The following is a 25739-nucleotide window of genomic DNA, read 5'->3' on the forward strand; positions in this document are numbered from 1 at the left end:
ATTCCCGTGAAAAACAAACACAAAACAAACAACCTGTCTCCGTTTGTGCAAGCCTTGGCAAGTCGAGCCGGACGATGACGTTGAATTGACCTCACAACGTGTTACGACACAAATACTTTGTTAAAGAGAGTTTGAAAACACATCTCAGCGTTTTATTCCCATATTCGACCACAAATCTCTGTGGACACCTGCAGAGAGTGGCCACGGCTACCTGGAGGGAGTGGCCACGGCTACCTGGAGGGAGTGGCCACGGCTACCTGCAGGGAGTGGCCACGGCTACCTGCAGGGAGTGGCCACGGCTACCTGGAGGGAGTGGCCACGGCTACCTGGAGGGAGTGGCCACGGCTACCTGCAGGGAGTGGCCACGGCTACCTGGAGGGAGTGGCCACTCCCTCAAAGTCTGGGTGAAAAAAGGTCGACAGTTGCTCTGATGACGCAAAGTTTGGAGGTGAGATGGATGGCAGAGGGGGTGGTGATCAGATTCAGGAAAGTACTGAAACTTGCGTAGATTTGGTAAAAGACTGGCAGATGTAATTTAGCCTGAACAAGTGTAAGGTGTTGGGGATGGGGAAGAACAATGGAAATAGAGATTACAGGATGTAAGGGGTAACTATGGAGTGTGTCACAGAGGGGAAAGATCTGGGGGTGGTAATAGATATGGGAGGTAAGCAGGTAGCCACAGGTAAAGCAAATAGGGTTTGAGGTTGTATTCGGAGAGGGATCAATTATAAATCAAGCGAGGTGGTGTTAACACTGTACAGGAATTTAGTGAGGGCCACATCTAGAATATTGTGTATAGTTTTGGTCACCACAACTCAGGAAGGACATGGATGCCATAGAGAGGGTTCATCACAGGGCTCATAGATTGATTCCAGGATTGATACTAGATTGATGAAATTAGAATTAGATAGGTATCTGGAAGTTATGGAGATAGAGGGGTATGGGGATGTTGATAAGACTTTTAGGTAGTTTCAGTGTTGATGAGTGATTGTGTACGGAGTGCTGTTGGTGGGGGTCTTGTTTAGGGGGGTTGTGTGGTTGATGTGTGTGTTTAACCAAGCCCATGCCCCCTCCCCGAGGAGAAGAAAAGGGGAAAAAAGATATCTATCTATAATTCCAGCAATCTCTGTGTGTCTGTCTGTCTGTTTGTTTGTCTGCGACCGCCGTTTCTCGACGACCGCCGGTCTGATCTGATTGAAACTTGCCAGGAATATTGCCAGGGCCCCGCGGATGTGCCTTTTCGAGGTTTGATATCAATTGGACGAGCGGTTCCCAAGTTACGGCCATTTTATTGCTTTTTTCAGTGTTGAAAAGGTGTATATATGGCAGCTGAAGGTGTCATTCCACCTTTTCACCTTATCATGCCAATTTTTTCCCAAATTATTAATAACCGGACGACCACCGGTCCGATCGGATTTAAACTTGCCAAGAATATTGCCGGGGACCCGCGGATGTGCCTTTTCAATGTTTGATATCAATCGGATGAGCGGTTCCCAAGTTACGGCCATTTATCTGTCAACCAATGACAGGACACTGTGCTATGACATCACGAATGACGTTACAATTAATGTTTGTTTAATTATTTATTTATTTTTTAAATTTTTTGGGGCACGATTGACGTCACAATTCTTTTTCTTCTTCGTTTGGTATGACGTCACAATCGACACTGGGGACCTGAGTATGTGCCTTATTATTTATTATTATTGTTGTGCTTGGTAGACATTTGTGAATACATTTACAGAGAGAGGGGCGAGAGAGGAGAAAGGAGAGAGGGGTCGAGAGAGAAGGGCAAGAGGGGGGGAGAGAGGGGGAGAGGGGAGGGAGAGAGGAGGCAAGAGAGGAGGGGGGAGAGAGGAGGCGAGAGAGGAGGGGGGAGAGAGAGGGAGACTGGGGGGCGAGAGAGGAGGGGGGAGAGAGGGGAGAGTGGGGGGGGCGAGAGAGAGGGGGTGTCACAATTCTTCTTCTTCGTTTGATATGATGTCACAATTGATGCTGGGGACCTGATACTGCAGGCACGAAGCTGCACATACTGGCACGCCCCTACGGGCCCGCACTAGTAAATATAAATAAAAAAATAACAAAAAATATATATTTTTATATTTACCGGGCGTAGTGGCATGCGCCTGTAATCCGGCTACTCGGAGGCTTGGGTTGGAGGATCGCTTGAGGACGGGAGCTCTGTGCTGGGCCATGCTATGAGAGGGTGTAGGGCAGCCCGAAATCATGGCAAAACCCAATCCTTATCCCTGTGTTGTAAGAGGCGACCAGGGTTGTGTCAGGAAGGGCATCCAGCGTAAAACCTTTGTCAAATCAGTATACGGATCATCCGCTGTGGCGACCCCTAACGGGAGCAGCCGAAAGAAGGAAAGAAGATATATTTTTATATTTCATTAATTAAAAACATATTTTTTTGCATTTTCTTCCTTGGATCTTGTGTCGATGGGTTGGTGTGGTGTCCTTGCAGGTATGATGGGCTGAATGGCTTCCACCTGTGTTGGAGTTCCTTGTTCCTTGCTTTGGCACCACGTGATCTGCTTTGCACCGAAGTTGATGACGTTGTACTGTGGGTTGGCTTGGAGGCTGTGCGCATGGGTGAGCTTGGCACGATGCGAATAAACCTGCCTGCTTTGCGTACTTTTTGCTGATTACTCAGTCTACGGACACAACAACAACATTCGCAACAACTGTTTTGAGAACCGCGTGACCAATAGAATCCTGAGATCCGTGTCTGCGGGACTAAAGGGATGATATACCTAATTCCAAAGTTATATAATTTTATAACTTCATACACAGTATTAAGTTATTTTCCTGGGAGAATAAATGTTCCATTTGCAAGCAGCTTCATTCCAAGCGCTCAATTTACTGACGACTTGACTCTCTGCCGTACCATCTGTCTTCCTTCAGATCGGCAAGCAGCAGCCTCTTCACTCTCTGAAGATCTGGATAAAATCACAAACTGGTCCAACACGTGGAACATGTCTTTTAATCCTGACGAATCTCACTCTCACCATGTCTCTCAGAAAGGACCATCTGGAGACCACCCCTCATCTACTTTATCAACAATCCTCTTGAAGAAGTCCTTTCATTCAAGCTTCTGGGTCTCACTATCTGCTATGATCTTTCCTGGGAAAGTCACATTTCCAACCTGGCCTCCAAAGCCAGGTGCCGACTGGGCATCCTCCGTCATGCAAAGTCCTTCCTTGGCACACCTGACATCCTGACCACGTACACAGCTTTCATCCACAGCCTGATGGAGTACTCCTCTCCCCTATGGGCTGGTGCTCCCGCCTCTCACCTTTCTCGGCTTCACGCTGTGGAAACCAAGGCATTTGGGATCGTTGGTATCTCCCACGATGAAGCTGAGGCTTTGGGTCTCACTCTCTCACCAGAGGCAGGTCGGTGGTCTTTCTGTCTTCTACCGTCTCCTCTCTGACATTGCCCCTCTTCCCCCTCCCCCCTCCCATATTTCTGCATGGCGCTCAAGGTCCGCCAAAAACCTCCTTCTGGTGAAACTACCAAAATCAAGAATCACTGCTAACTTTCACTCTTTCATTCCTCTTTTTTTTCCCACCTCTGGAACAGACTCCCACACTCTCTTCGATCCCACTCTTCTCTCCAGGTCTTCAAAACAGCTGTTCACTACTGTAATGTACTCGATAGACGAGGACGAAGGCTCTGAAGTGGTAACAACAGGTTTAATGTGGACACGGGCATAACACCGCACATCACAGCATTGTAACATGGGCGGGTCACATGACTCTGCTTAACCATGCCCCGGTGCACCCATGTATGCATGCATTATCATACACTACTGATATGTCATCTCCCCACCCCCCCCCCCCCACACACGTTTTTGTTTTTTTAATACAAATCAAGACGCTCAAGAGGCTTACACACACGCGCTGATCTTTGAAGGGCTAGGAGAGGACTGTCCTTGCTTGCATCTCCTGTGGGTTTCTCAATAAGGGGTATAGGCTCGGGAAGGACTTCAGGTACATTGATGAAAAGCTTTCATGACAAAACACCTCAGGTTGAAACGCAGGTGGTGTTGATGCAGGAGTGGGTGACAAAGGCACTTGAGCCGGTTCAATGTTTGGCTCCCCATGACGACGCAACCCGAGTTGGTAAACATGTTTACGCATGCATCTACCATCACACAACTTCACAAGAAACATCATTTCACCAATGTTATCGATAATGATGCCAGATAACCACTTGGTTCCACATCCGGAGTTCAACACGTATACTGGCTCATTGATCTGGAAGTTGCGGTATACAGACGTTTGGTCGTGATTACGTTTTTGTTGATACTTGTTATTCTCTACCTTGACCGTAATGTCCGGGTATACAAATGATAACTGTGTTGTTAATTCACGATCCATCAGAAGCTTGGCAGGTGAGCGACCGGTTTGATGTGGTCTGGTGCGGTAGTTGAGCAACACACGACCTAGACGAGATTGAATGGAGCCTTGATACGGCTTAGACCATTCTTGATGATCTGAACAGCACGTTCGGCTTGACCAATACTGGCAGGTTTGTAGGGGGCAGATGTGTAGTGCTTAATGCCATTCATTTTAGAAAAGTTCTGAAACTCTGAACTCGTAAATGTCGATCCATTATCTGATACAATGGAGTTTGGAATACCATGTTGTGCGAACATGGTACGTGGAGCTTCAATTGTTACAGCAGAGGATGAGGATGGCACCACGAGAGCTTCAATCCGTTTGGAGTGGGCATCAACTACGATAAGGAAAAGCGTCCCTTGAAATGGACTAGCATGGTCGATGTATCGTCTGGACCATGGTTTTGATGGTCATGACCACATGGCCAATGGAGACTGTGGTGGTGTCTTGGCATGGGCTTGACAAGTGTAACAATGGCGTGCACCAGACTCAATGTCACTGTCCAAACCAGGCCACCAAACATTGTTTCGGAGTAATAGCCTTCATGGTGACTCTGCCTGGATGAGCATTGTGGAGTTCACTGATAATTTTCCCATGGAGTTTAGGTGGAATTATCACTCAGCTACCCAAAAGCAGACAGTGGGCATCAATGGAGAGCACATCCTTCTGGATGAGGTACGATTTCGCCCATTCTGGTAGTGATGCCTAATTACCTGACATAACACAGCATTTAATTTGCGACAAATCTGGATTGCTATTGGGAGCACAAGCAATCTGCTTAGCGGTTACGGGTGCCTCATCATGAATGACGTTGGCCATGAGATGAATATCGCCAGATTGTGGAGGTTCTGGGATGGTTACGGGAAGTGGCAAGCGACTGAGCACGTCAGCACAGTACATTTCCTAACCCGGGTGGTAAACCAATGAATAGTCATAACCGGCAAGGGTCAACGCCCAACGTTGTACATGACCTGATGATGTGGGCAGAAAGGTCTCCTTGGAGAAACCAGAGCCAAACAAGGGTTTGTGATCAGTCTCGATGGTAATATGTCTTCCAAAGACATATTGGTGCATCTGTAAAGGTGCGCCAGACACAAGCTAACGCCTCTCGTTCTACTTGAGCAAAGCGACGCTCAGTGTCAGATGGGATTCCTGATGCATACGCAACAGGCTGGACATTACGCAACTGGTTCCATTTGTTTGCAACAACGCACACCCAATGCCATATGAAGAGCTATCACAACTGAGAACAAGTTCCTTGGATGGGCTGTAATGGCAAGGAGGACAGCATGGTTTGAGCGGCCTTTAACGCTCTTCTTTGGGCAGCTTCCCATTTCCAGCTAACGTCTTTCCTGAGGATAAGATGCGATTCCTGAGGATAAGATAAGATGCGGTGATTGCATGTTTGTATAGCTTGAAGAATTAGGATGAAATGTCGAGTTAACATTAAAGTGTGACATACACCTTTCAATAATATTATGAGTATACTTGATAACAGGAGAATATACCTTTACACATTTCATTGGTTGTTGTGTGTAGTTTTGAATCTCACTACGACGGACATTTTTACTAACACAACAATCAGCCCCTCTCGCCGAACGTACTAGAGTAGCTTGCAAAGCGCTTGCTACGAAATGACTGGCTTGGAAATTAGCGACAGCAAGCTGCTTGCTCACGGAACACACCCCTGAACCTTGCTTAAACGCCAAATAACTATTATATTTTACAGTACAATTGTAATGGAAGAAAGAAGCCGTCTCCAGTTTATAGGCTTTAATTCACTTGATTGAAGCAGCCACGACAAATATAAACAAGACACAGCAATAACGAATCAGATATGACAAAGCAACAAGTAAAGTAGTACATTACTCCAATGATTCTCTAAAATTCTACCATATCGCATTACAGCTGCGCGAGGTGCCAACCAACCACATGCTCTCCGATCAGGGCCTACGTCAAGGCTGCTTTACTACTTCCTCCGGAAACCTTGCCTCAGACATGCTTGCCTCACAAAAACCAGCAACTTCTTCTTCAGTTTCAATCACATTCTCCCAACGTTTAGAATTCAACCGGCCGATCAGGGCCTATGTCAAGGCTGCTTTACTCCTTCCTCCGGAAACCAAGCTTGCCTCACAAGAACCAGTAACTTCTTCTTCAGTTTCAATCACATTCTCCCCACCTTTAGAATTCAACCGGCCGATCAGGGCCTACGTCAAGCCTGCTTTACTACTTCCTCCGGAAACCAAGCTTGCCTCACGAAAACCAGCATCTTCTTCTTCAGTTCCAATTACATTCTCCCCACCTTTAGAATTCAACCGGATTGCCCAAAGTCGTTCAAAGAGCCTTGTTCCATTTGAAGTGACGCGACTCCGACGATTCAGATTAGCAGGCTCATCTAACAGAACACAATATAAATTCGTTCGCTACTAAATGGTGAATTTCTTTCACTGCTGACGTCAACAAACATTCTTAAGATCTATTCTCCGAGATAGTAATCATGTTGTATGCAGTCTAACATTTGTTTATTGATGGTAGATGTATAATAGCATAGTTATCAAGTTGTCGCTCGCATTCAGATTGTGTAGTAAATTTGCCACTCGACTTCAATTGGTTGGATGTTACGTTATTGGCATTAGCTTTGTCATTTCACAGATTGAGTCTTTTGGGGCCTTTATTAGTCGCCCTCTTCGAGAATAAACTGGGGACTTGCGTGAAGGAGACTCGACGACCTCGTCAGGGGACTTGGGAATCCCAGCTGGCGACGGGAATGGTGGAGACCTGCTGAGCCTCCCCGTCTGCGAGTTCACTCGCTCGTTTGCTATAGATGGAGAAATTGGGGTTTTCTCACCTGTCAAGCCTGGCATACTGTTGCCTCATGGGAATGATATCCTCCCTCATGTGCACAGAGGTACTATCTCCAGGGGGGGTGCCAAATGGTGAACTGGCACAGTGGTCTCCTGGCCGCCAGGGAGTCAAACGTGAGCATACTCAGGATTGCTATCGATAAGTTCCACTTCATCCACCATTGGTTCATACTTACTCTGGCGTATTGGGCGCTTCATGAGCACAGTACCAGGATAAGCCAACCAGGTAGGCACAGAGTGACCGCTGGTGCATCGGCGCTGGTCGGCAAACAGTCGTTAGTGAGGAGTGGCATTAGTCGATGCGCAAAGCAGCAAGCGTATGGAATGCAGAGCATCAGGAAGGACAGCCTCCCACTGTCCAATCATTAGTCCTCATGACGTCAAAGCTAAAGTCACAGCTTTCCAGATGATGCTATTTTATCTTTCCACCAGTCCATTACCTCGTTCTTGAGGTAATGGACTGGCGACGTCGTCCTTGAGACTTTTGAAAGCCTTTGAAGCTTGTGGGAAGCTTCAACATTGCACGAGAGGACAAATTTTCTCAGAATATCGGGTAATCCGTTGCAAACAGTGAGAAAACATACCCATTATGCAACGCAATGACGGCATATCATGAGGAGCTTGTAGTTCCCGAAGGGGGCGCAGGCATTCAGGATCAGATTTGATCGTGCCGTTGGCCATCGTACAGCGTAGTAAGTCAATAGTCTTGGCAGAGAACATACATTTGTCATCATTGAATGGCAGGTTATACTTTCTGGCGATATTTAGGAACTTCTCTGAATTTGCATCATGCTCTACCTGATTCCTTCTGCACACCGTGACAATATCCACGTAAGCATAGGTGTCCTTTAGATTTTCCTCTGAAATGATGTCTAATTTGTTGGAAACTTGCTACCCCATTAGTAACTCGGAAGGGAATTCTCCAGAACTGATAAAGTCTCTGACCCGCCTCAAATGCTGTATAGGGTTTGTCTTCTTCTGTGATAGGAATCTGAGTGTACTGGAGACTCGGTATTTAGCAAAACTTCCTACCATCTCGTCTATGCGTGGCTATGGATAGGCATCGAGTTGTGTGAACCGATTGATCGTTTGTGAGTAATCAACAACCATTCGTCTTTCATGGTTCTGATTTGATGCCACCAGGACTTCCGTGTGCCATGGCGAGTCGCTGGGTTCTACGATACCGTCATCGAGTAGTCTCTTGGCTTCAGATGCGATGAACTTTGCATCGGTGTTTGTGTATCGCCACAGCTTGATGGCTATTGGTTTGCATTCAGGAGATACATTTGCAAACAGCGAGGGAGGCGATACTGCAGCGGTAGTTAATACGCTTACTGTCAAAGGACGTTTATCTCCACCGAAGGGTATCTCGACTTCCGAGTGCTGCTGTAATAGGTCGTGTCCTAAGATGAGATCTGCACATAAATCTCGGAGTTGCAGCAACTTTACAGCATGATAAGTGAATCTCGCTATGGCGAGTTCGATTTTGAAGTGTCCCTGTTGAAGTAATGATGTTGAAGCCATGGTTGCTCTATTTTTGGCTGGTAGACCTTCCATTTATGGTCTTTTACCATTGCGCTGCTGACAACTCTCTCAGAGCTGCCGGTATGGTTAAATGCTTCCGCCGCATGTCCATATACCTGTACTTTTACAATCGCTTTTGACGAACAACACGGTGAAGCGGCCACTACCTTCCCTCGACTACGTACAGCCGCTGACGTCAATTTATTTACCTTAACGTAATGTCCCTTCTTTCCACAGTTGTTGCAGGTGGCATCCCTGGCGGGACATTTAATTTTGTGGATGCCTCCTATACCCACAAAAGAAACACTTTGCAACGGTGAAAAAAATTTAAAAAAACAATTCCCAATTCAGTCAAGTACTCTTCGGAAGTATTTGATCAATGCAAACAACCAAAGGGGTATAGTTCGCTGGAGCTATCTTTTTCTTTTTTTTTTAAATGATTTTTTTTTTATCAACGGCTGTCACAATGGGAACCCAATAGATTCACGGGTCGTCTAGTATATTACTAAAACTCTCATCTTGTATGTATGTATATATGTATGTTCCCGAAATACAGCCAAAACGGTACATGATAGTGCAAAATTTTTAGGGCCATCTTACTCACCATTCTCCTGCGGTGTGCAGTATCAAGTTTTGTTCAAATCGGGAAACGGAAAAAAATTATTAAAAAATAAATTCCCGATTCAGTCAAGTACTCTTTGGGAGAATTTGATCAATGTAAATAACCTCAGTGGTATAATTCGCTGGAGCTATCTTTTTTTTTTTGAAATGATTTTTTTCATCAACCCCTGTTACAACGGGAACCCAACGGGTTCATGGGTCATCTAATTATAATTTATAAGTGTGTTCAGCCTGTCCAGATGAAGATCATCGATGGCTGTTAGATAGCTCGTAGAATATTACTCCAGTTATAGAGCAAGTAGGATATTACAAGTCTGAAGACCACGATGGTTCACGAGCGGTATTTGACGATGTAGATTGTTTCAGAAGTCAAGGATGAGACAATGTGATAATGTTTGACCAAGTTATAAAAATGATCAACATGATGTGGTACGGGTGACGGGTTATTAGCTGCAAAATGTCGAAAACTCGGTTTCGTTCAACAATTTTCAAAATTTGACCTTTGCATAACCTTTAAAGGTCACAAAACAATGTTGTAGACATTAAAATAAGGAAACAGGATACGTGCTATAGCTTATTGGAGTTATTTCGTCGAAGAAGGTAAAAACCCGGTTCGATTCCCACAACTTTGAAAATTTGACCTTTGTGAACTTTAAAGGTCAAGCCTGGTGTTGGCTTAGTGGTTAGGGTGGTGGCTTGGGATTCCAGGGTCCTGAGTTCAAGCCCCGTTGGCTGCTGAATTAACACCAGGGGGTTGACTCAGCCTGTCATCCTTCCGAGGTCGGCGAAATGAGTACCAGTGTACTGGTCCCGGTGTATGCCCCGGTTAGAATAGGTGTACCATATCCCTGTGTGTCGTAAGAGGCCACCAGGGTTGGCGTCAGGAAGGGCATCCGGCCATAAAACATTGCCTCAAGAAAAAGCCAACCCCTGCACAGCAGGGAAAAATCGCTGTAAAAACGGTCATTTTTTTTTTGAACTTTAAAGGTCAAAGGTCAAGGATTATGACCTTTGGTGCAAAACTTCCTCTGGAACATTCCAGGAACAATATAACGTCATATAGGCTATGTGGCATTTCGCACTCCTCGGATTATCCATACTTTGATGAAATCAGCGTAAAAACAAACTTGAAGGGGGCGCCACGGGAAAGGTGTTCGAGATAGAGCAAAATGGTTTCAAGATTTTAGGTGGGGAATGACCTCAAGATTATGCATAAAAAATATTGTCATCCAAGCTCTCAAAGTTTGGGCGTTCGTATGATTTTTATGTCAAAATTCAAAATTTTCAACGTTCGTGACCTTGTGACCTTGACCTTGGGATGAAAATGAAAAATCGAGCTCCTTGGGGCTATGCAGGTGCCATTGGGCTAACCAAATACCGAAACCCCTGCCAGATTCGACAAACCCCCAAGGAGAAGATGGATTTTTATTTCAAAATTCGCAATTTTCTAAGTTCATGACCTTGTGACCTTGACCTTGGGATGAAAATGAAAAATCGAGCTCCTTGGGGCTATGCAGGTGCCATTGGGCTAACCAAATACCGAAACCGCTGTCAGATTCGACAAACCCCCTTGGAGAAGATGCAAATTGAAATCGGCTACCCCCTAAAAACACATGTTTTTGGGCGTGGCTCCGCCCATAATGGGCGCACCTCACCCGTTTTCAGGAAAACACAACCAGATTATGATATAAACCTCCCACCAAAATTTTATCAGGATCGGATCAAAACCCACGGAGCTATGCTCAAGACAGACAGACAGACAGACAGACAGACAGACAGACATACAGACAGACAAGCCGGTAGGCAGACATGGGTAGTCGACTACCCAATAGAAACTGACGCGATGGGCCCATCGCGTCAGTAGGTTCGATAGGGAATGACCTGAGGATTATGCACAAGAAAATTCATGATTCCAGCTTCAAGGGTTAATGCTGCCGATTGTTTTTTCGTTAAAATACCCCCACATTTAGAGGTTTTTCGACCGTTGCCAGGCAACGGAGGGGTCCGTAGCAACGGTTCTTTCTCACACATAACTAGGACATACCATGAACCTACCATACCAGTTTCATGTATATCTGACTCATAGTCTCTGAGATAGAACGAACTTCGTTTTTTTTATTGTTTTCGACCAGGGTTCATTCAAAGTCTATCTTCTCCGACAGTTTTCATAGGATCCGGCTGGAAATTTTGGACAATATGGCTGAATATACTGCCCACAGTCGCTCGTGGCCCGATTTTTGATTTTCGAAATTTTTTTTTAATGATTTTTCAAAAATTTCAAAGTCCCGTTGCTTGGCAACGGTGGTGTCCATATCAACGGTTCTCATTTGCACACAACTAGGTCATGGTACGAACCTACCAACGAAGTTTCATCGAAATCGCCATTGTATTAACTGAAATCGCCATTTTAAATACTGATAATAAGGGTAGAACAAATCTCAAAAAAAACATTTTTGGAATTTTTTTTTTCGACTCGATCGACCACCCAACAGGCAAACAACAATAACGAATATAGTGGTCACTTATTTTTTTCGTGAAAATATTTTTTACTTTTTCGTGAACCAATAGTAAGTAGGACATTACTACAATGATTCTCTAAAATCCTACAGTGTTGAATGACAGCTGCGCTCGACGCCAAACAACGCCGTGTGCTCCAATCAGGGCCAACGTCGAGCCTGCTTTTCCACTTCCTCACGAAAACCGCATCTTCTTCTTCTTCAGTTTCATCACAATAATATAATTGTAACAAACAATGAATAGTTTTGAGTAACCCGAAATAATTATTTTCACAAAATAATTTATTTTTAGTCTTTTAGGAGGAAAACGAGACCAATTTTCTCAACCGCCGAATGTATTTTGTCACGTCAGATGCAATCCCAGCGCGTGATGACGTCATCACGTATCGACCGTTGATCCATTCGGATTGAGTCACCATGGAGACGAGTCTGTGGCAAGCAGTTTGCGCAGGTGCTGTGACAAAATTATTATTATTATTGATGAATAATTTTTTTCCCTTTCCTTTCCTCAACTTTTTTTTGCTCATTACATTAATTTTCCAGATGCGGTTGCGGAGAGATATTCACTGGAAGCGAAGTGGTTGCACGTCCCAGTGAAGGTATGCCTAGATCTTCTCTTCTTCTTTCGGCTGTTCCCGTTAGGGGTCGCCACAGCGGATCATCCATTATGATCCACATAATGATTTGGCACAGGTTTTACGCCGGATGCCCTTCCTGACGCAACCCTCGTCGCCTCTTAAGACACAGGGATATGGTATACCTATTTTAACCGGGGTATACACCGGCCCAGTATACTGGTACTCATTTCGCCGACCTCGGAAGGATGACAGGCTGAGTCAACCACCTGGTGTATTAATTCAGTGGTCCAACGGGGCTTGAACTCAGGACCTTTTGGATCCCAAGCCGCTGCCCTCACCACTACGCCAACACCAGGCTAAAGGTATGCCTAGATATGTGGCCTAAACACTTTGTGGGAAATCTGTCTTGGGATAGATCTTTAACATTCGCGATGGAATGCATGCAAATAGGACGGCGTGCTTCACAATGCAGCACCCCCTGCTCACAGCAAACCGGAATTAATTTTCCATTCGGATTCATTTAAACATCGGGAATCGAATCTTGGCTCTCTCAGCGAGGGAGTCTCATGAGTGGAGGAGGCCAGTGGGCCGACCACGTGCCTCATGGTTGCAGCAGGTTGACCATCATCTCAAGGAGATGGGGATGGGCCTGACATCTGCCTGGGGGATGGCCAGACGGAGGCCCCTGGAGTACCGACGGAAAGTGGACGCAGTGACGCGCTGTTCTGGCACATGCTCCCATACCTGACCTGACCTGAATCTAATCGGACAGCTCAGCCTCAGATGCGAGTCCATTATGATTCACCAGCAGAATATCGGGATAAAATACCATGATATTAAAAAAATAATAATTAGGAAGCCTTTCATTCTTACGATGGTTGAGCAACGTACAACATGGGAGGTTATATACTTATATATTTCTTCACAGCAAAGAAAATTTGTTTTTTTCCAAGAGCTATCGATGCAGCGGTCGTTTGCCTATACACCGGCCAGATTCAAATTTTTTTTTTTTTTTTTTTGGTCTCATTAAAAAATTATATTTTTTCAGCAACCCTCATCACGCACAATGCACAGGGGAGAAGAGGGAGGGAGAAGGGAGAGAGGAGGGAGGTAGAGGATGAAGGGTGGGAGAGGGTGTGGAGAGACTTTCTCCTGCCTTGACTTGATTGACTTGGGAGGATTCACTTGATTGACTTGATTTGAGAGGGGAGAGGATCATGCACAGGGGAGAGGAGGGAGGCAAGGAGTGAGGGTTGGGAGAGGGTGTTGTACACTTGGAACTTTCCTCTCATTTCTCATTAATAAATGGCTATCTCAGTATTATGGTCTATTTTGTGTCACTGACAGTACCAATGTCGAATTATAGCGTTTTTATCACGTTTGGGAAAAGTAAATAAATAAAATAAAACCTGCTTTCCATTCCTACCAACCTGCTTTTTGTTGCCTCTAACATGCCACACGTCGTGTCGAATTCTCCTCCATAATGGTCAAATTCATCGACACAGCTGAAAGAAGTCATGGTCCAGACTAGATATTTTTCCTCATCGCCATGTAATGAATCTACACAACTCAACAGATTACAATACATTTATTTGTTCACAAAATGCACACACAGCGTTATGACCATGCCGTCAAACCGCAATGGTGACACACACAAACGGAAATAAACGTCACATCATATGTGAATTGCATGTTCATGCATGTGTGAAATATAGTTGTTGGAAAACATTTTTAAGTTCTGCACAGTAGACCCTCCCCATTTGCGGGGGTTATGTTCTTGAGAAACCCTGCGTTGGGCAAAATCATGATGCGCAAAGTTAAGACCTTATGGGGAAAATAGGGTTAGGGGAACCAAATGTAAAATTTATTGACTTTTTTTTCCGTTTTTTGCCTAAATGAGTAAAAGTGAAAAACTTAAAATTGTACTTACTTTTGATGATGATGACGATTATGATGATGATGATGATGATGGAGGGCGTTGCAGGTTATTGAGATGACGTTGACGTCCCTGGCTTAGGGTCATCTGGGTCATCAAACTTTGTGAAGAAGCTCGTTGTCTGCTTTTCTTTGTTCTGCACGTCCTTATAGACCTTTGTGTAAGGTGTCATGACAGCATCCATCTCGCTTGAATTTCAAGCACCTCTCCATGGAGACTAGCGAAAAACTCTCAAGATATGTGCCTTATTCTGCTTTATCCCAAGTGTTCTCTTTCACGCTCCTCAACTTTATCTTATTTCCCCCTCCGAGCTTCAAAACAAACAAACAAATATTTTTCCTCGAAAAAAAAATCACAAACTCTTTTTGCCTCATTTCCTTCCTTCGTTCATTCTTTATTTCTTCCTTTCTCATTACCTCCCAATTGAGCCGACATCCTCATAAATGAAACAATTTGCTTCTTACTTTCAAAGCTTTTAATAACATTTTATAATGTTTCATTTGCCTTATTTCACTAAAACCCCACGTGTTCTCCCCAAATGTTCCACAGGTCGGTGGTCTTTCTGTCTTCCACCGTCTCCTCTCCGGCTTCACCCCCTGTGCTGTCTGCGATATGTCCCCCCCCCCCCCAATATTTCCGCAGGTTGCTCAAGTTCCGCCAGCAACCCCCTTCTGGTAAAACTACCAAAATCAAGAATCACTGCTCACCTTCACTCTATAGTTCCTCTTTTTTTCCCACCTTGGGAACAAACTCCCACACTCTCTTCATTCCCACTTTTGCATCCAGGTCTTCAAAACAGCTGTTCACCACCATCTCTTTTCTTCCCCCATCCAACACCACGATCTTTTTTACCCCCGTTAATCCACCCCAGACCCACATGCTTCAAATTCCCTGATTTTCTTCCTGAAAGTCCCTGTTGTGTCTGGACCTGAAAGTCCCTGTAGCGTCCATCTTGTATAACCCATGTTCCCCGCCCCATCCCTCTCCCTTCCATAGATTTCCTTATGTCTCTGTTCCCCGCTGTTTTGTCCTTCCCTCTCCTGCCCCCCCTTGTCTCCTGCTCCCCTTGTTGTATGTTCTGTGTCTTGGCTTTTATACGAGCCTCAACATTGTATACAAAGAAAATTAAAAACAAACACCCGACATGTTCTTCTTCGTCATAACTATTTACTGTCACGAACACAGCACCATGTAATGAAAAGACTAGCGAAAACTAAATCCTGTGATATCACATGATAACAAACAAAATCACAATATATCAAACTAAATCATGCGATATCATGTGATAACAGTCCGTGCAACATGATATCGAAAGAGCAACTGAGTGCAATGGAGGGCAGCATGTGGCTGTGAGGTAAGATGGGGATGCGGGTTGTGTATTCCTCTGTGCCAGACCGCGATAGTCCAATGGACCTGTGCCACGATCGGCACATTTTACCACAATGATTCAACTGCGATTCAGAATCCCACGTTTGAGGTGGGCCTGCTGTACTTGCACACCATTCAGCATTGAAAACTCAGGAGAAAACCAAAAGGATAGGTTGGAGTTTATTTATTTATTAAAGACTTCAATCATGACTATTTCCTTTCATCTGCATACCTTTCCTTCATGATAGACAACGTGTTCTGTTTTTAACATACATAAACTCAACAGTACTCTTGATTGTGCGATCGTTTTCTTTGGTAGTGTATAGTTGACCACAGCCTCGATCGTTTCATGGCAAAACTTCCATTATCTCAATTCCTCAGCGATAATCAAACATACCCTTCTTTCCTCAAAGTGTACCTTTATTTCATGACAAGAAAACATGTTGATTGAGTGTTCAAATGTACACCAGATACCGATGAAGCCTCAGAGCTATGCGGAGCGAACAAACTGGTTCCGATGTGATTTTGAAGCCCCTCCCTGAATGGACAGACATGATGACAGACAGACTGGCAGAGAATATATATATATATATATATATATATATATATATATATATATATATATATATATATATATATATATATATATATATATATATATATATTGTTACGGCTGTGGAAATTCGCAAACCACCATTCAGGTCCCGTAGATGAGATATCTCTTAAGTACATGTGTAGTTAGCCCCAAACCCGTTGTTTAGAGGGAATAAATGTGATTCATTTGGGCTGCGACGTTTCGAGTCAGTCGTTTTTCTTTCTCTATGTTTTATTTCAAATAAAACCCAACATGGACGCTCGGTGGGCTTTTCGCGCCATTCTTCTCCGCGCTTGGTGTGAGGGGAGAGAAGCGAGGGGAGGGCAGCTGGCCCCGATTGGTGGATGTGCCGTGTGACGCGGCCAGGGAGGAGGAACGCCCCTCTTCGAGACCTTTCTCGAAGCGCCTCGAAAGGGGGGGGGGGTGGAGCAAAGAACGGGGCGGAGCAACAGGGCGGAGCTCGAGGATATAAAAGTCGGAGACGGGGGGGGGGGGAAGCAGTTTGGTCGATGCTCTTGCTTTGTAGGTGCTCTTGCTTGGTAGATGCTCTTGCTTGGTAGATGCTCTTGCTTGGTAGATGCTCTTGCTTGGTGGATGCTCTTGCTTGGTGGATGCTCTTGCTTGGTGGATGTTCTTGCTTCGTGGTTGCTCTCGTCTTCCGGCTCGCTCGTCCTGGTGACCGCTGGCCGGGTCTTTTCTGGGGCAGTTGTAAGACCCCGCTGGCGGGAAGGAGCGTCCGCCATTCCCCTCTCCCGACTTTGGCCATCCACGTTCCCCCCCCCCTCTATCCGCGCTGGGATAGCGCCGAACACTCGGTCCGTGGCGTCGAGTGGCCAACACGTGCAGGCGCGAGGCACGCAGGAGAGGACTCGCCTACCACGCTCGGGCACGGAGTCGCGGCCAGGCGGGACCCTGTCAACGGACGTCGGAGAGGGACTCGACATGCTCAGGGAAGTCGCGACTTCCATTTCTTTTGGGTTCTGTGTAAACGTGTGTGTGTGGCGCCAGTCTGGTGAAGTAAAACTGTTAAGTGTTGCCGTGTGTCGGTCTTAGTCGGTTGTAGCTCTGCGTCGTCGTTGCTTTATTGTTTTTCGTATTACATTTGCTTATTGTGCATAATTGGTTTTAATTGCGATATGTGTGCTCTGTTTCGGTGTGAATGAAGTGTTTGCATGTTGAATTGTTCCCCGTTTCGCTGCGTCCTTTCGTTTGTTTGAATCTCCATCTTGCTTCACGTAACGGGTTCGTCGTGGGCTTAATACGCCCGATAATTAATCGGAACCGTCGAGGCCGACGATAACACCGCTCGGTTATCCCGGTAGTACGGAACGGACAGCTTAAGTGGCCCGTGTCTGGAGTCGACCTGCGGTGAGGTGCGATCGCCCGGTCTACCATCCGCGTGGGTACTTAGGTCGGTCGAGTTTGGCGAACAACCCTATCCCACGCGGGTGGCCGATTGGCACGATCGTGGTGAGGCTGAAAGGCCCACCCGTGACTAGCTCCCGGCGTTAGTCCGAGAGGGTCACGACAGAATTGTCCGTCCGGTGGGCGACGTGCCGCGATTCGAGTCACGTGGCCGTTCACACGCCGGCGAGCGCGAATTCGCAACAATATATATATATATATATATATATATATATATATATATATATATATATATATATATATATATATATTTAGAATATATGATATGACACTGAAAGATTGTTGATTTAATCATGAAGACATTTGAAAAATACTTAAAAAAAATAAAAATAAAACCCAGCTTTTTTTCAAGTTGTTCTTGTACATTGGTTCATTCAAAACTTCCAATGATGTAAACAATGTTGTTGTTTTTTTTTTCTTGATTAATCATAAAGCAAAGGATGACATCGTCATCAATCCCCTCTTTATCATTCACCTGTTTTACACCTGGAATTTTGTTGCTCACACGTTGATTTCTCAAGGAACATACCACGGGGGAAACATGTTCTGAATCGTCGTCAACCTCTTCCTTCCCTGTTGACCGCCAAGCATGTGAGTGCCTGGGATTGGGATGTGGTTATGTGGTTATGTGTTTTTTGTTTAACAATATGATGATTACATAAGCACAGAGTAGTGGTCATTCACACCAAACTGCTACGTGAGATGGAAAGCTTTATTATTTATCTTTCAATCAGTTCAGAAAGTTTTGATCGTATTCATTTTGTTTTCACAAATATCCACAAGAGAGGTTACAGGTAAACTTTGTATCTTGAACAATTTATATAGACTTGTAAAAGATTAAATATTTTTTTAAAGGAAAACAGAGGGCAAACTAGAAAGCATCTCAAAATGCAAAGCCCGTATGCATCTGCTTTGTGCTCGAACTGAACTTGATGGAAATATCAACTGAAAAGAAAAATGTAGATTTCATTAAATATTTTATCCATATTCTCATAATAAAGGTTTGCTGAAAATTTGATGACCTCAGCTCAAAATGGGAAAACATTAGGGCAATACCCCATGGCACTCACCTGGTAGCGGCTGGATAAGATAACCAGGGAACCACTGGAAGGCATGGATGACCCACAAAATATTTAACAGAGAATAAAGGAAATACCTATGGATTTATTTTTAATGCTATGTACAAACTTTGGTACATCATGGGTGATGAGGGTTGTAGTCAAGTTTTATCGGAATTGTGTGTCGTTTCTGAGAAGAAAGCAAATATCTCTGTTGTGGGGGGGGGGGGCAACCCCCCTGAAGACACCCTTAGACCCTGATTATTTTTTTATGCCATGAACATGCTTTGGTGCATCATGGGTGATGAAGGTTGTGGTCAAGTTTCATCGAAATTGTTTTTGTAGTTTTGGAGAAGAAAACAAATACATATTTTGAGGGGGAACCCCCCTTAGACCTGCTGAGAGCCCGATTTTTCTAATGTCATGAACAAACTTTGGTACACCACAGGTGATAAAGGTTGTCGTGAAGTTTCATCGGAATAGTGCCTGGTGTCGGCTTAATGGTTAGGGTGGCGGCTTGGGATCCTAGGGTTCTGAGTTCAAGCCCTGTTGGCCGCTGAATTCATACACCAGGGGGTTAACTCAGCCTGTCATCACTCTGAGGTCGGCGAAATAAGTACCAGTGCGTACTGGTAGAGGGGCACTGCATCAGGGACACAGTCGCACTTCCAAGAAATGATAGCTACCCCGGCAGCTAAGCTGCCATACGCAATAATAATAATAATAATAATAATAATAATAATAATAAACCAATGTCACCCACAGGGTGACCCGTATCTTGCCAAAAGGTGACCACGTGTGACTTCTTTAAGGTCACACTGAGGTGAACAGAGCTGCTATCCACCAGGAGCGACTCCTTGAGGAATATCTGCCTACGAGAGATTCCGATGGGAATCATTCTACAGAGTAACCATGAAAAATATGCTTTTGCCTCATAAAGTCACCAAATGACATCATAATGTCTCAAGCTTGACATATCTAGAAAGCACTCATCGAGGTGGTCAATTTGAGGTACTACACGATATGGTTCCTAAAACTTGAAAATTTGACCTTGGGGTCAAATATGTTTGACCTGAGGCGCTAACCATGAAGGTCAAGGCCAATCGCCACCAAAAATTAATCAGCTGAGCGCCAGACCATGAACTATATTCCCATGAAGTTTGAAGACGATCCGATCAAAATTACTCAAAAAATAAGGGTTTCGTCGACTCCCTTGATTTGTGACAAAGTGACCTTGACCTTTGACCTTGACCTTCAAAATTTTATGCGCTGAAAGGGACCTCTATAGGCCTCTGATATGCGAAGTTACAAAAATTTCCAATGATAACTGTGCTCTGCAGAGTGATTTATACGTGATTACAGACCAAAAAAAAACAAACAAACAAAAAAAACGTATGAAGGTCAAGGCCAATCGCCACCAAAAATTAATCAGCTGAGCGCCAGACCATGAACTATATTCCCATGAAGTTTGAAGACGATCGATCAAAATTACTCAAAAAATAAGGGTTTCGTCGACTCCCCTGATTTGAGCCAAAGTGACCTTGACCTTTGACCTTGACCTTCAAAATTTTGCACACTGAAAGGGACCTGTATAGGCCTCTGATATGCGAAGTTACAAAAATTTCCGATGATAACTGTGCTCTGCAGAATTTTTTATACGTGATTACAGACAAACAAGCAAACAAAAAAACAAATCACTCATGGAGTGAGGAAGTTGTCGAAGTTGTTTGAAAATGTATTATAACTTCATTGCAGTCACACGGATACAGCATAATAAACAGCATTTACAGTTCAATCAGTTGTCATCATGAACAACATTCGAATGTGGAATGTGATGTCAATGGTTTAAGTCAAAAACTCCATCATCACCTCCACCTCCTCCGCATAAAAACAAGCAAAATTCTTACTGAAAACGGAGAATTGACACACCTGCGTGATGGTAACGTCATAATGGATTGGTACGATGTGGAGGGCCTTTCATTGTTAATAAAACTGGCCTGCACTGCAAAATAATACATCACGTTTGCAGAATAGTGCCATTGGCGCCTGAGCGCGATAGACGAATTTTCGGTGTCAGGCGAACTATTGAACCAGAACAGTCACAACGAAGGCCTGGATATCTCATGAAAGAGTAATATCTGAACTACATTCTCACCTAGTTTGAGCCACATATCACAAAATTGATGGAGATACGTGCTTTCAAAAATGGCCAAATTATGACACATATTTGCTGATGGGATCCAGAATACAAACCGGAAGTTGATCAAATTACGTCAGCAAATGGCCAATCGTATGTTTTACATTCCCTAAAAGTTTGAGCGAAAAAATATAAAACTTTCGAATTTTAAGAATTTTTTTGTCATGTAAATGGGCTTTTCAATGCAAATTTCAAACATTTTGTGACGTCACAATCTGGATCCGATCTGGTTGAAACATGGCACGGTGAAAGATATTATGACCCTACATAAGCACATTAAATATCTAAGCAATTGAACAAGAAATGGTGGAGAAATGATTTTTTGAAATTTCGTCCCATGTAAATGATTGGGATTTTTTGAAACTTTGTGAATTTTTCGTGACGTCATCATTTGATCCAGGTTCACCCAAATTTATAGGTTCAGTCCTTGGGTGATTATCTTTCATGTCAAAATGTTTCGTGGACATATACACAAGGACCGCTGAGAAAATTGATGCACGCACGCACACACACACACACACACACACACACACACACACACACACACACACACACACACACACACACACACACACACACACACACACACACACACACACACACACACACACACACACTTAACTGTACAAAGTGACAGAAGTTGTCTTCGACAACTTAACAAGCTGACTAACATATCTTACAAAAACTTCGTTTTTGCAAGATAAAAAACATACAAGCTGACGAACATATCTTGCAAAAACTTCGTTTTGGCAAGATAATAATATCGGAAAAGTGTGTGTCGCTTCTGAGAAGAACGCAAGTGTCGTTTTCGTGTAGGCAACCCCCCCCCCCCATAAATTCCCTCCATAGACCCCTCAGACCCCGATTTTTTTATTATACGCCCGATATATATTGGGGCGTCTTATGTGATACTGGTCGTCCGTCCGTCTGTCCGTCTGTCTCTCTGTCTCTCTGTCTGTCTGTCCGTCCGTTCCTGTCCTCACTCTAACTCCCAAAGTTTTCAACTTTCACATTTCATATTTGGTACATAGGTACAGACTGTGGAGACGGTGTGTCGCGACATACGTTCGTCATCTAAAGTGGTTGCCATGGCAACCAGGATGCTGTTTTCCATCTAGTAGCACAATTCTGCACATACCTTCTTGTTCGGGCGTATATTGTGCTCACTTGCGCTCTTGTTATTATTATTTTTAATGCCGTGAACAAACTTTGGCATGTCGTGCATGATGAAGGTTGTGGTCAAGTTTCATCAGAATTGCATGTGTGGTTTCTGAGTAGAAAGCAAATGCCTATTTTGAGGGGCAACCCCCGTAGACCCCCTTGGGGCCCGATTTCTCTCATGTCATGAACAAACTTTGGTACATACACGGTGATGAACATTGTGGTAACATTTCTTCGAAGTTGTGTGCGTAGTTTCAGAGAAGAAGTTGTGAAAGTATTTGTGGACGGACGGACTGACGGACAAAACACCATCCCATAAGCTCCCCGGAATTATGTTCCAGGTGAGCTAAAAAAAAACAACAACGTTGTGGCCTGAACAGATACACTGAAGCCAAATGGTAAATATGTGAAGAAACACAGAAGCGATTAAAAACAAAAATGGGCGTCTCACCCAACACAGCAGAGGACGTGCTCATGAGGACGATTTATAATCACCATGACTTTGCCCTTTGACATATGACACAATTATGAATTAGGCTTCTCTATATTCTCGTTGTTTCATATATAATTATTAATTAGACTGGAAGGCAGCGTGAGGGGAGGGGAAGGCAGCACGATGGGAGGGGAATGGAAGGCAGCATGGGAAGAGGGGAATGGATGGCAACACGACGGGAGGGGAATGGAAGGCAGCACGAGAAGAGAGGAATGGAAGGCAGCACGACGGGAGGGGAATGGAAGGCAGCACTACGGGAGGGGAATGGAAGACAGTGTCCCAGAAATATATCCAGGTATCTCTCTATCCCTCTCTTCCCATCCTCTTCCCCCTCTCTCCCTCTATATCTTCTCTATCTCTATCTCTATCTCTATCTCTCCCTCTCATACCTCTAAACCTCTCTATGTCCCTCTCCCCTCTGCCTCTCCATTTCTCTCCTCTTCTCCCTCTGTTGCCCTTCCCCTAGAGCTGGCAGCATAGACTAGAGGTATGCACACTGGTGTCTTCGCTGTGCAGTCTGGGTTCAAATGCTGACTCATGTATACACTGTCATCCTGGTGATTCGCAAGAAGAGTGATGCATCAATGTGTTTGCCATCCCCAGGATGAACGTTAAACTGGGCGTCTTATCGACTAGCAGTAGTTGTTGGATGTTAAAGATTCCACAGTGTCCTTTAGGAAGAGTAGGCAGGTTATCGCTGGCACCCTCAACAAATTCCAAATTCCTGCTATAATCTACAGGAGGTACTGCAGCAGTGGCACAGCCACACTTCCTGGCAAATGATGCTACACACAACCATTTGCTGCAGACAAAAGAGGAAGAAGATCCTCTCATTCTTTTTCCTTTCTCTCTCCCACTCTCCATCTTTCCCTCCACTCCTTTTATTACTCCACAGAGAGATAGGAAGACTGGGCGGGGGGGGGGGGGAAGGGGCAGCTTGGACGGAGGCTCCTCAGGGTTTTCTTAATCTCCGAGATTCCCAATAAACAAACATGGGGTCCTCCCAAGATTTAAAGTTTTGAGTTACCATCCAGTTGGTTAGTGTGTCTCCAATAATACAGGACCGGCATTGTTTAAAGGTGAGAAATTTTATTGAAGCAGGGGCAATAAATTAATTTAAAGGGAAAAATAAAACCTGCCTGCTTGTACTCGCAAACAAATAATTAACTTACAAGTGCACTCGTATTTATAAACATTCAATCAACGAGTCTACCTGGACTGGCAGGTTGGCCGAGAGGTACACATACTTGCCTGCCATCTGTCTCGCCTGGATTTGAATCCCAACCCAGCTATAAACTATCATTCTGCTGTTTCACAGGCAGGGTGGTTCATCAATGTGTGTACCATCCCTCGGATGGACGTTTAACTGGGCACCCATCTGCCAGCATTAGTGAAAGATTCCACGATGGCTTTCACGAAGAGTCGGTGAGCTATCACCAGCACCATGAACAAATTCCAAGTTCATACCCAAACCTACACATCAGTGGCACAGTCTCACCCTCAGCCAACGTTGCTACCCAGAAGCCTTGTGCTGCATGCCAAAGAAGAACTAATATACCTAATATGTACATAAATACTTATTCGTGACTGCTCTTATCTACATATTTCCCACACACATTTATATTTTGACTACAATGTATGACGTGATCCTTTGCATTGGCATGAATGCAGATAAACGGCCAAATTCCTGATAAATCTGAAGGCGAGTATGCTCCATAATAAAGCACCCTCTGCTAGCACTGCACTTGAATGGTAGTTTTGGATCAGGTCCACAGTAGCCTTTGAAAGAGGAGGCCATTGTGTGATGGTGTCCTGGCTGTATCCCCTGCTTGGGTTTGGCTGTACAATTATCATACCTGCAGTAGATGGAATGCTGTAATAATGGGCATGTTGTAGACATGATTGGTCAAATGCCCTTAACCTGTACCTTAATTACCTTATCATATGACCCCCACTGAGAATTGTCCCCTTGATTTTGAAACTCAGAGCAGAGTACATCAGTTAAACTCTTTTACACGAATGAAATACTCAAGATTAAAGGAAATGGTGTGTAAGGTGAACTTGGAGACTGTAGTGGTGCTTTATCAATGTGAATGACCAGTCTATCCACGTTAATAATAGTCGCAAGGTCTTTCTTGCTCCGTTGTGTATTCTGACCTTAGCCGAAACTTGCATTCATATAAGGGTCATCCCAAAAGTTCAATAAGCCCACATGCATAATAGACATATTTCATGTCACATCATTCAAGGATTACAAGGAAATTACGTGCAGGAGGAGGCCATTCGGCTCATCGTACCTGTGCCACACCAATACCAGATTTAATAAATCCTTCAATACCCCTTCCCTTCGTGTGCAGCCTTTTTGGCTGCTTGTTGTATCATTGGTTAGCAGCACGGATATGCTGCTGATGCAGTGCCCCTATTACCAGTACACTGGTACTCATTTCGCTGACCTCGGAAGGATGATAGGCTGAATCAACCCCTGGTGTTAATTCAGCGGCCAACGGGGCTTGAACTCAGGACCCAAGGATCCCAAGCCACCACCCTAATCGCTAAGCCAACACCAGGCAACACCAGGATTCAACATAACTCCCTCCTCTTCACTTCCTTCTGTCCAGCGGTGAAACCATCATGTGATTCCAGTGCAAAAGTGTTCCTTCTGAAGTGTCTGTAACATTGTGGGAATCGCTCTGCACTTCCGTTTTTCCTTCCATAAAGGATGGCACCCATCGCCGAACAGTTCGAAAATGCACACGTGTGTTCGGAAGAATTGCAATCATTATTATTTTTGCTGCATTTCATGTGCATTTTACTTCTGTATTATCTATGGTGAACCAAACAAGAGTTTTGATTTCTCCTTTACTGAAGCTTTCTCTCATGGTGACATCACTGGTACTAGATGCCATTATTTATTAATTCCTGAAGCAAAACAAACTTTGGAGAAACGTATCGACGGTAAGTAACGAGACAGTACACATGTAATTTTGCAATCATAGATAC

At 44.4% G+C, this 25739-nt stretch overlaps 1 protein-coding gene across 13 annotated transcripts in view; it reads left to right on the top strand.

Annotated features, from left to right (window-relative positions):
• Window positions 1-6: 6 nt before the first annotated feature.
• The window catches only part of IQCK (IQ motif containing K), a 130975-nt gene continuing 105242 nt past the window's right edge, over window positions 7-25739 (top strand). For 9 of the 13 annotated variants that reach the window (XR_015061143.1, XR_015061144.1, XR_015061145.1 and 6 more), the window contains exons 1-3: window positions 12305-12379; window positions 12472-12527; window positions 19654-25694. Coding sequence is in view for 7 of the 13 variants with exons in the window: in XM_085892980.1 (XP_085749106.1) it covers window positions 25487-25694 (208 nt within the window). In the remaining 6 variants the exon portion in view is untranslated. Of the gene's footprint in view, window positions 449-2458; window positions 2593-12280; window positions 12380-12471; window positions 12528-18351; window positions 18422-19653; window positions 25695-25739 lie in introns of those variants that run through there. The other 4 variants (XM_085892984.1, XM_085892982.1, XM_085892985.1 and 1 more) reach the window with 4 other exon arrangements.

Source organism: Eptatretus burgeri, chromosome 8, assembly GCF_056783735.1.
Source record: "Eptatretus burgeri isolate ZD-2024b chromosome 8, Ebu_testis_v1, whole genome shotgun sequence".
Lineage (NCBI taxonomy): Eukaryota > Metazoa > Chordata > Myxini > Myxiniformes > Myxinidae > Eptatretus > Eptatretus burgeri.